General features: G+C 44.0%; 1 protein-coding gene across 1 annotated transcript in view; it reads left to right on the plus strand.

The window, feature by feature from the left end:
• The window catches only part of FASN (fatty acid synthase), a 160,728-nt gene that overhangs the window by 124,060 nt on the left and 24,578 nt on the right, over positions 1-12,090 (plus strand). The window contains exons 31-35 of the mRNA XM_078653765.1: positions 547-669; positions 1,541-1,764; positions 3,228-3,429; positions 6,548-6,699; positions 11,330-11,421. Of these exons, the coding sequence (XP_078509891.1) occupies positions 547-669; positions 1,541-1,764; positions 3,228-3,429; positions 6,548-6,699; positions 11,330-11,421 (793 nt within the window). The remainder of the gene's footprint in view (positions 1-546; positions 670-1,540; positions 1,765-3,227; positions 3,430-6,547; positions 6,700-11,329; positions 11,422-12,090) is intronic.

Here is a 12,090-nt window from a genome sequence, read left to right on the forward strand (position 1 = left end):
ATGGAGGAGTGGTAGCTTTACAATGGCATGGATGACGGGCAGGAGTAGAAGAGTCCTGGAGGAGACAGAGTGGGAAGAGGGCAGGCAAGTAAGGCTATTAAGGATGCATGAAGAGGGGGAACAGGAGTAGGCAGGAAGAGAGCATGCAGAGGAAATGTGATATGTAAACCATGTAAGGTACATAGAGAGTTTAGTATGAAAGGCATAAAATGTAAGGTCTATGGATAGTGTTTTAAGTGACATTCAGGGTGTAGCATAATGGTCCCATGGAAGGTATGGTAGGCAGGGGCTATGGATGATGTCTTATGAAGGACGGTGAGGGATGAGCAGGAAAGCGCCAGCAAAGTACTTTATGATGTGGCCTTGGAGGGCGTAATATGAAAAGAACGTGGACGGTGCAGAATATATTGACTTTGGACAATGCTTATTGAAGGAAACATTGGTTTTATGAAGGGACCTTAGGCAGTGCAACATGAAGGAATCCTGGAGGGTTGAGTATGGAATGTGCATGGAGTCTACAGAAGTTATGTGATTCCTCTTTTGCAGGTGTTGCCTTGGTGCTGAACTCCCTGGCAGAGGAGAAGCTGCAGGCCAGTCTACGCTGCCTGGCTAAGCATGGACGCTTCCTGGAAATTGGCAAATATGATATGTCCAACAATAACCCTCTTGGTAAGGCTCCCAAAGCTGCACATGCCGCCACAAGGAGTCGCTTAGCACGTCTGAATAAGATACACTAGACTTGCCATATAATATGCATCCTAAACAAGACTTGCACACAGACTTATATGTGTCAACAGACACATTCACACAAATAAAGAACAATATATTGGGCATTGGCACACATTTGTGAGATACAGATTCATTCACATTCTGAGAATGATCATGGATACAGACTTGCAAATATGCACATGGAAAGACACATACCTACTATTATACTTCGAACCTTAGATCAACACACCGTCTAATGAAATCCCCACATAAAAGCTTACACAGCGCACACCAGCACCGGATAACTTACAATTCCGTTTTGGTTTATCAAAAGTCTAGCAGTATTGAGAGATTGGATTGAACACAGAGCCCGATATGTTGACATCCTACAGAGCCACGCTGTATGAAACAAATACACAGATAGGCGCACACTGCAACATGTACACAAATCATAAAGGCAAATGCACACCTATTTCAAGATGAAAACAATGTTTTCATCCACTCAAGTGAAACAGTATTTATTCCACAATGGGTCCTAGAGATTATGTGACTTTCTTTGAAAAAATACATTGTATTAAAAATCAATCATTCATCATTTCTATGTCTCTAACGCTGATGAGACTTTAACAAGTCAGCCCCCAACCTTTCCTTGAGTTTAAGAGGTTGGTGAGTGTTTAATTCTCCGAACCTGCCACTGACTTTGGGATGCTGGTGCGTCTTCAATGTCCTTTACCTATTGCTGAAGTTGAGCAGTTTGTAAGTCACTGTTGCTTTTAACTTGTCACTGATACTGCTACACCTCTAACTTGTCCTCTTGACTTGTCCTCCATAGGAATGGCGCTATTCTTGAAGAATGTGGCTTTCCATGGTATCCTACTCGATGCACTGTTTGACGAGGGGAATGCTGAGTGGCAGGAAGTGGCAGACCTAGTGAAGAAGGGCATCCGAGATGGAGTGGTGGTACCCCTGCAGAGCACTGTCTTCCAGAGGACAGAGGTAGAGCCTGCCTTCCGATTCATGGCGCAAGGGAAGCACGTCGGCAAAGTACTGTTGAAGGTAAGCTATAACCTGAGAGCTGGACTATAAGGGATCCTTGTCCTTTTAGGGGAACATATATAAATGTGTACTACTTAGTGAGGATGATGGTAGAACGTGAAATTGATGGGCAGTTTATTTTATCAAGAGGCATATGTAATGCTGACGATATTTTTTGTAGGTGGTAAGTTGAGTGGGGATGTGACCTCTGCATATGTCATATGTGCATGCATGAGAGAATCATACCAGCAGGCATGAGAGAGGGCTATTTTAGTGCTGGGTTGGAGGGTAAATGGCATTTTAAAAGAGAATCAACAACTATCTGGACAGCAAAAGATGGGCTGAATAGGGTTTGGACCATATACTGGAGTTGTGTCAGGAGCTGGTGTCTATACAGAAGAGTCCACAAGAAAGAAGAACTGTAATGGGGAGCCCTTGTTCCTCATTGCTGAGGATGCAAAGGGCGTGTGTGGGGTTTTAGTATGCATTGCCCTTAGGATCTCAAGTAGGCACTTGTGTGACTCGCATGAATTGTCATAGACATAGGCATAATATGCATAGGCAGCATTTCGGATCCTTTGCCCTCAGGATCCCCATGGTATGATAGGTGTGTGTGGTTTGTAGATTCCTTGGCCCTGCGGAACCCCACAGACACTGGTGTCATAGGTGTGTGGTTTGTAGAATCCTTTGTTCTCCGGGGCTCCATAGACACAAATGTAATAGGTGTGTGTGGTTTGTAGAATCCTTTGCCCTCTGGATTTCCATGGACACAGGTGTGATATGTGTGTGGTTTTAATATGTTTTACCCTACAGATCTCTCTTGTCACAGGTGTGATGTGAGTGTGTGTGTGTGTGTTTAGAATACTTTCATCCAAGGGTCCTTGTGCGGAACGTTGTTGACGCATAGTTCTGGTAACTGATTGACTAGGAAGCCCAGATATGGCACTTCTGAAGGGGCTGGGTCTTTTTGAGTTATGAGAGCGAACAGTTGTTTCTTCAAAGAGTAAATCCAAAATTGGCCTTTAAAAGAACAGAGTTGCTTTCACAATTGCAGTCCCCTGAGCTGTGCACATGCGAATTGGTTTGCCAGTTCTTGGCCTTGGTTCTGTGTGCTGCAGGAGTGGGGTGTCTCCTGTCCTTTGGGTCTCCCTCATACATGAAATTAATCTGATCGCAATCTTATAGTTCCAAACAGTTTCTCCTCGGATTATTACCATGCAAGAATTTGAAAAATGCTGTGAGTGAAGGTTTCCTAAGGTTTACAAAAATAAAGGTGATTGTAAATTAGAAACAAGCGATGTATTTTTCAGATCAACTCACAGCTTTATGCCTTAACACTGAACCGGCTGTGACGTATTGCTACGAAACTATAATTTTAATCCCAGTAGAGCCAGGCACATGGGGGCATTTGGTCACAATTATAGGGTGCTGTCACAGTGATCCATGAGGTGTCCCCACCTCTTCCATTCTGTGTTTCTCTGCAGGTCCGAGATGAAGATCAGAAGTTCCCTAGGGGTGAGACAGAGCCGGGGCTTCTGAGGGCCATCTCACGCACATCATGCCCACCGGAGAAGTCCTACGTCATCACGGGAGGTCTTGGAGGCTTTGGCCTTGAGTTGGCTCAGTGGCTGATAGAAAGAGGGGCTCAAAACCTTGTGCTAACATCTCGTTCCGGAATACGACATGGTACATATCAAAAGCGGACAGGCATCACAACATTTTGCAATCATTAAGTCTTCAAAATAATTATTTAACATTAGAAGAGCCATCCTATCCCCAGTTTCCATGACTTCTTTGATTCCGTTTCTCTGAAATGATGCCACTGTATAGTTTCAGTAATTTTGTAAATGTAGTTAATCAAACATAATTGGACAACGTAGTAAAGATCTAGGGGCCGATTAGGATGGCGGACGGACTTGCGTCCGTCCGCCACCCCTGAGTAGGAGGGACCGTCCGCATGGGCAGCGGCGGTCCCTCCATGGCAATTAGGATGTGACCGCCAGGGTGGCGGTCACATCCTCTATTTTTAACATTGCGGCGGGTGCAGCTTCAAGCTGCACCCGCCGCAATGTTAAAAATGCATGTGTTGCATTTACATGCACAAAGCGGCAGGCACCGCACGGTGCCTGCTGCTTTGTGTACGCAAATGCAGGGGGGTACCATAGGTACCCCCCATGTGCACCCCCCACCCCCCATTCACCCAGGGGGCCCGCAACGGGCCCCCAAAGTGAATGTCCGTATGCTTTTCCATGGCGGAAAAGCCGCCGTGGAAAAGCATATTTACACAAATATCATAATATGGCGGACGGTGTCTCATAGACACCGCCTGCCATGTTATAGCTTTTCCACCGCGGTCGGAAGCCGACCGCGGCGGAAAAGCGGCGGACGGAATTCCAGACCCACCAGCCATCCTAATTTGGCGGTGGGTCTTTGGAGTCTCCGCCGCGGTTTTTCCGCATCCTCCAGGCCGGCGGACACTTCCGCCGGCCCGGAGGATGCGGAAAAACCGCCATCCTAATGAGGCCCCTAATCTCTAGAAAGAGTGTGTACACAAATATTTTTGATAAATGGGATTTTATTTGAAACCTCACAGTGCTTTAAACACATTCATAGAGCTCCAAATTCCCTTAGGGGGTTAGGAGAGCCTTCCAGATGTTGTGAGCGCCCGCTGACCGTCTTGATTTCTCTCTGAGAGATAGGAGTGCACTCTGAGAGTTGTGAATGTCATTGGAAAGCTGTTTGTGATCTCCGCGGGAACTAGGAGTTCACACAGATCTAGTAACGTTATGTGAGAAGAGGAGGCCCTTTTGGGAGATGTCCATGACTTCTTCATCCTAGAACTGCCCTCTGGGGGGTCTACGAGTTGTTAGGTTATGTTATGTTATTCGCTTTTATATAGCGCTCGAATCACCTGGGGGCATCTCGGCGCACCCTCTAAATCAACTCCAAGGGAGGGCCGCACAAGGAACAGGGACGGGTTTAATACAGGAGAGCTTTTAAATGTTTTCTAAAAATAAGGTAGGAGGGGGTTTCTCATAGAGAGAGTGGAAGGCTGTTCCAATATTTGGGGGCAATATATGAGAATGCCATGCCTTCGGATCTACAGAGTCTAATGCGGGGCACCAGAAGCAACTGCTGCGTGCAAGATCTTAGAGGGCGAGTAGGGGCATATCTTTTCAGTTTATTCTGGAGATATAGTGGCCCCTGACCCTGAAGCGCACAGAAGGTAAGGCAGCATATTTTAAAGAAGGATCTCTGTTTAATCGGAAGCCAGTGTAATTTTCTCAGCAGTGGTTGAGAGGGGGTGCCGGCTGGCATATTCAGAACCAGCCTGGCTGCCGTATTCTGAATAACCTGTAGTTTTTTCAGGGATGTGGTTCCCACTTCGGCCAGCAGGGCGTTCCCGTAGTCCATGCGGCTCATAACTAGGGCCCCGGTTACGGTTCTACGATGTTCCATGGGGATGAACGGCAAGATCTTTCGCAGTAATCTTAATCTATAATAGCATGCCCCTGATATTGCGGTCACATGGTCTTGCATGGACAAAGACTGATTTAATTTTATGCCCAGATTGTTGACACATGGTTTCGGCGTTGGGGGGGGACCTAGTTGTAGCGGCCACCAATCATTCGACCAGACTGCTAAGGCCTTCCCAAGAAGCATGACTTCCGTCTTGCTTGGATTTAACTGTAAACAGTTGTTGGTCATCCACTCGGAGATTGCCGAAATTCCCGTAGCAAAGCGGAGTCTGTCAGTTTCAGGGTGTTGGCTGATGTTAAATAGCAGCTGGGTATAGTCAGCGTACGATATTATTTCAAACCCCAGGGCTTCCACCACCTTAGCCAAAGGAGCCATATAGATATTAAAAAGAGTGGGGCTAAGGCAGGAGCCCTGGGGGACACACTTGTCTAGTGATATTTTCTCTGATTGGTGGGGTCCCAGTATGACCGTTTGGGAGCGATCTGCCAAACAATTCCGTAGCCATTTATGAGCCAGTCCCTGGATACCGCAGGAGCTTAGCATGACTTGTTAGTACGAGTAGTACCCTTTTAGAGTTAGGAGTGCCACTTCATGTGAGGAGGCACATCTGAGACGTATTCATGAAATCTTACCTTTGGGAGTGCCCTCTGAGAACTCTGAGTGCCCCCTAAAAATTGTGAATGTTAATTGAGAGGACGAGGAGGCCCTCTGAGAGGTAGCCATTGCTTCTCAGCCCTAGAAGAGGACTCTGGGGCTGCAAGTGCTCCCTGAGAACTAAAGGTGACTGGGAGGAAGTGAGAAACAACAATAAAATATTAATGTCAACTTATCAAATGGTCCCTTCTTCACATGTGTCCCCCTGAGAGTTTTAAATTATCACCATCAGTGCACTAGTACCCCTCAAATTAGCTTCATCAGCAATTACATGAGTTTATGGCTAGAGGGAAAAATATAAAAATGAAAACATATCCATAACACTTTGCACTTTAATATGCCTCTTGTTTTTCTGTTTGCAATAAAGGGGCGGGGAGGGGGTTCAATTTTTTTTCTGTCTTGACTTGTTTTTTTTCTGGGTTGGTGCCCTGGGTGGCCCTCACCATCTGTCTCATTTTTCTCCCCCCCCCATTTGCTTCGAGTCCCTTTTGCCATTGTATCTTTCTGTACATTTCATTTGCAGCTTTGCTATCACGGAAATCCTGGAATGTCTAGGGAAAAAAACATCTAAACGATATGATTTGATATTTCAGATGTCAGTGTTTTGTTTTATTCCATAGAGTTCAACAACATTTATTTTCTTCATTCATCAAACATTATGTCTTTGAAGGCTACCAAGCAAAGCGCATCCAGGACTGGAAGACGGTAGGGGTGCAGGTCATAGTGTCCACCAAGGATGTTGGATCTTTGGAAGAAACTCGTGATCTTCTAGAAGAAGCTTCTAAACTGGGACCTGTTGGAGGGATTTTCAACTTGGCCATGGTGAGCATCATGGGAGCTAGGAGGAGTGGAAAGAGGGCAGTTCAAGCACATGGCAGTGAGGTGGCATCCAAAGGAAAATAAGACAGGAAGGCCAAATCCATGGCAATGGGGATTAAGATTGGAAGAAGAAGGGGGTTACAGAGGGTCATGACAAATTGTGGTAGGGTAACAGTTTCAGTGAACTGGATGAAAGTGAAAGGTGGATGAGATGAACAGCAGAAGGGGAAAGCATGACTGGTGTTGGAGAGGGTATGGAGTGTGGTAGTGCACATCCTGACCACAGTGAGCGACTCAAGATGTGGACGAGGTAAATCAGCAGTCATTATCCTGCTCACATCTCACAGTGGTTTCTAGTCAGTAAGATCTCTCTAGTTCTTTATACGGGCGCTCAGGACACTCAAATATGTTATTGATTTTATCTACACTATGGACATCTTGTTATGGTGAGTAAATTTTTTTTGCTAGGTTGAAGACAATAGATGAATAAAACTTGGATCTAATCTAAGACGCTTAATTTCAAGGAAAATTTGTAGGATTATCTAAAAATTGTAGGATATCTAAAACGTTTTAGCCTAGGAAAAATCAACCAGTCTATCGGAACCTTATCCTCAAGTTCTCAGGAATTAAGCAAGGCAGTTGTAAGAAAACTATGAGCAGTCATGTTTGAAAAATCATTGGAGATTGGTAAAGTCCATGAGGTGTACAGAAAGTTAGAAGTAGGAACTGTATTTGAATGAAAGATCAAAACATCCCCACAGAAATTACAGTCCAATGAGTTGGACTTTATTATCAGTAACCAATACATAGGAGAGATGGCAACTGTGAGGCTTGCAGGATCCTGCCTCTGATCGCGTGATGCATGTTCTTCACAGGGAGAAGACCATGACCACACAAACAATAATGCGCATTGCAAAAAGTGAGCATGATAATGACTAAACTGAGTGCTGCCTCGTCACTCAGAGTGGAACTGTATCAAATAAGCATAAGAGGCAAAACATGCCTTTGCTAGACGGCGAAGAAAACCGGAGAGAGCTGGAAATGTGAAACAAGTGGAAGAGAAAAGCAAGCCAGTAGAGATTCGGATGTCTGCATTTCAAATGGCCACCTCCAGCCACATGTCCTACAACACTCATGCCAAGGGATCTGAGACAACCAGCTTCATCCTGAGGCTGTGATTGGGATGCAGGGAATCGCAGACAGGTATGATATCGTAGACAAGAGCCATCTGGCCTGGGTGTTTCCTGTTCGGCAACGTATTTGGCTTTTGGACTTGAAGTGAATCACTAGCAAATCAGGAACAAGCAAGGGCAGGTAGAAGGCAGACTTGTCACTAAGAGCTAAATAGCTGAATACAAAAGACAGAGATATGCTTTTAGAGCAGATACAACTTTGGATCTCCTTAAAGTCACAGACTTCCCTTATACTATATGAATGCATGGATTTAAATCCCATATGTGGTCTTCAAAGCTCCTGAACAGCTGTGTTGATCTAGCTTGTAAAACGCAAAGAGCTAAGAACTAAGTTTAATGCAAGTTAAGAGAAAATCACAGCCTCACTTGTTGAGACTCGTGGTCTTCCAAGTAGTCAGGTTTTAAGAGCATCTAACTCCCAGGAGGGACATTCATATGAATTTGTCAATAGCTCAGAGCAGGCAGACGGTGTCAATGGTGCAGTGCCAATTCTTGGCAGCACATAGGCTGAGACTTTTGTTATGGAAATAGAGAGAAACTTCTCTCCATTAAAGGAAACATCAGTCAAAAGGGCATTTGTACCTCTGCAAGAAAGATGCTCCAGTCACGCTGCAAGCAGCTCCCCAGTGCATCCTGTTTCTGTTCTCCAATCCAACCACTGGCCCTTTCTTCATTCTCACTGGAATCTCAATGAAGTTCTAAATCCAAAACTAAGAGTAAAAGTCAAATATCCCAAAGATATTTACAAACTAAGGAATTTCCTCAGGGCTTTGCATTTAAAAACAAATCTCCATCGCCAATTGATTCCATCGCGAGACGGCAATAGAGGTTACGATTTATGGTTGAGTGGCAGTAGGCCAGACTGAGACTTCTATCTCCATTTTTTATCGACAACAAAGTCTTACACTGGCTGTTGGAACTAGTCCCAAAGAAATTACATCTGAAAAAGTCCATGAAAAAGAAGACTAACTTTAAAGGAGGAGTATCTGTTAATACCTTGATTCAGGCACTTGAAGCTAAGCTGAGAAATAAGTCTCCCTCTAAATGTCTTATTAAACTGACAGATAGCCTTCTAAATGCCTTAAGCACTTTCATGTTTCATACTAGCTAGCAAAAACACAAAAAGCGCCAAGTGAAAGTTGCAAACTTAGCACCTGTAGCAAACAGATGATCACGTGTTACCGGTAGTACCAACTATAGCCCATTCAGGTTATGGCTGTAGCATGATTTAGAAAAAATTACCAAAATGGTGAACTACTGACCCCTGGGGAGAGCAGAAGATCACAATAAAATTATACGGTTAAGATGTAGCCATTCATGGTTTTATGCAGATAAGAGGCAGAATGCCTTGTAGCGATGTAGCCTTACGTACTGCTGCCTGGCTGAACTGTGTTTGGAACAGTTTAGAAGGGACTTCTTAAGGCCAAAGCTGACATTACCTTGCCAGACCTATATGTTCCTCTCATGGTGCTGTATGGGAGATTAGTCGTTCCATTGCTGTACATGTATCCCAAAGCAGCATCGCACAGGATGTGGCAAGGCAGGCTGCAGGTGCATAGGCAGAGCGGTGTGGCGAGCTAACTTCTAATAGCTGGGAGTGCATCAGGGTTCAGGTGCCGTAGTTGAGCGATATTCTGAACCCAGCACAACATAAGAGAGGTAAGTAAGGGCGAGATGGAGCAAAAACAAGCTGGAGTGTTAGAAGAGGTACAGAGGGGTGTGATTCACGCTTTAAGGTATGTTAGACATAACGCCTTGTTTAGATCTTAGTATATTTGCTCTGACAAAGCTATAGGCTGTTTTTACTGCATGATGGTAGGGAGTTTTGAACTTCACCCTGCTGAGGGCAAGCTCTGGACAGTGAGCTCTTAGTCTAGTGTTCGAAGAAAGAACAATGAACACCTGAAAGAAGGAACATTAATAGGGACTGTATCTAGAAGTGGAACAGCCTAGACAAACCCAACTTTTATCAAAGTGAAAATGGACAATAAATAACAGAAGAAAATTAAATTAGCCCTGATGAGTCTCTATGACAGAAGATCTGAGAAACTGCTATTACGTAACAGCCCAAGCTCACAGCTGATAGATGGACCATTTTGGTGATATAACTTCCTCACTTAAAGTAGCTGACAGCGGGGGTGATTGGGAAACATCTGACTAACCTTTAATCATCTAGTGCAAGAACTTGGCCATAGAGTATCCAAACCAGTAATTACCTGTCTCAGACTCATGCGCACTGCTCCTGGTTGACTACATTTTTTACTTTCAGCTGCGTTGCTGTACAACATCGCTCGCTAAAAAACCTCAACAAAGCCAATAGATCTCACATATTAGTGACCTGTTGGCTTTGCACTAGTTAGGTGACTGCATTGCAGTACCTGAGAGAGGATTTAGGGATTTGTTTAATGTATATAATCTATACTGGATACTTTGATGGTGTGACATGTAGCAAATTGCCTCATAAGGCTAGGGACAAGAAGTAACAGGATGGACTGTACAAATGTGCTTTTTTTTCCAGACATTTAGATCCAGTCGAGCAGAGCCAGGCAACAAGGGCCGTCTGAAGGCATGCAGATTGGTTGAGTTTCTAATTTGTTTGGGTAAAAAATCAAAGGGTCACAGGAAAATGAACCAAAAAGTCAATGTGATTCAGTAGCAAAACCAAATCAAATGCACAGACCCTTGTTACGAATGGCCCAGCCAGAGTACATATTTATTGCTTCGGCTGTGCTGTGATACCCCGGGTATCTCAAAATAACACACGCAGTAATTATTGCAGATTCTTAGTTTACCCCTGCAAAATCTGGCACGCTGCACCAAATGTCTGCAGATTTGACCTGCTGAAATTATCTTGGGATAAATTGCAGGGGTGCTGTGTTAGGCAGTATTTGCGGTAAGAGGAGGTATCGCACATACTGTAATTTCATGAACAACTCACAATATTGCCGTGTGGCTTCTGATGTTGTCAGACTGCGTCACCGCCTAGTGAGAAATCATACGTTTCCAGAAAGAGTCGCCCCCTTCTGAGGAATCCAAGGAGAATAAACTTATATTTCGTATTTGGGGGAAGCTTCTTTCACAATAACTTATAAATCTGGATAGGGTCAGAGTGATCTGCATGTGAGTAAAACCACAAGGCAAATGTTGATTCTGAGGCTGCAATATTTGTTCTTCTGCATGCTCAAATGTATGTTCATATTTCAATCTCAAAATCCTCACAATCTACCATCAAGGAACTGGATCTGCCTTATGTTGCTGCAGTATGGTTCAGAGTTTGAGGGGGATCCTTATTGAGAAAGCTTGCGTGAAATCTTAATGTCTGATAGAGTGCTGCGGGTTGTGAGGTTTCTAGTGCTGTCTCAGGTGACAACACTATTGGGTATTGGTTCACTGTGTATTAAACTGATGGGAAGTCACATAGGGCACTGTCTTTTCTCCAGGTCCTGAAAGATGCCATGTTGGAGAACCAGACCCCACAGCTTTTCCAGGAAGTCAACAAACCAAAGTACATGGGCACTGTGAACCTGGACAGGTGAGTAACAATATTTTGATGATACAGATGGACATAATCTCAGGTACTCCTACATGTATGCAAACTCTGACCTTGTCTAGGGTTTGACATGCTATATCAGGAACTTCAAATACAAATATTAGTACTTTAATGCATTAATACCATGCCACCTCGTAAGAACCCAACTTCCGTCACAGTGTTTTGACATGCAAACAGCTTCCCCTAATATCGTTTTTTCAGAAAATGCAGAAGATTTTATTCTTAAATGTTAGAATTGCTGTCAGAGGACAGTAGTATTTCCTTTGATGTTTCTTTAATGCATCTTTCAGTTGGAATCTGCAAGAGTTTTCTACGAAATGAGAAGAGTCTAAGAACACAATCACAAATGTCATTCTTTGTCACTTTGATATCATGAAATACAAGTACTTTTGTGGACTCTCTCCCAAAAATATCATGAATAAGCCATAATTTCACTGGTTGAAGTCCATGTGGACTTCTACTTCCACATGTCTAGGTGGAGATTTAACTGATAGAGTAATTGTTCCACTTCTTAATAATCTGAAACGAATTTGAGGCCTGTGTAATGGAATATCCCCTTTGTAGCACACTTATGTGCACAATGTGATTGAGTTGAGTTCATTGAAAAGGGTTACAATGAGCAAATCATTATATAGTTTAGTTAATTTATTT

The sequence above is a fragment of the Lissotriton helveticus genome, chromosome 7, assembly GCF_964261635.1.
Source record: "Lissotriton helveticus chromosome 7, aLisHel1.1, whole genome shotgun sequence".
Taxonomy (NCBI): Eukaryota; Metazoa; Chordata; class Amphibia; order Caudata; family Salamandridae; genus Lissotriton; species Lissotriton helveticus.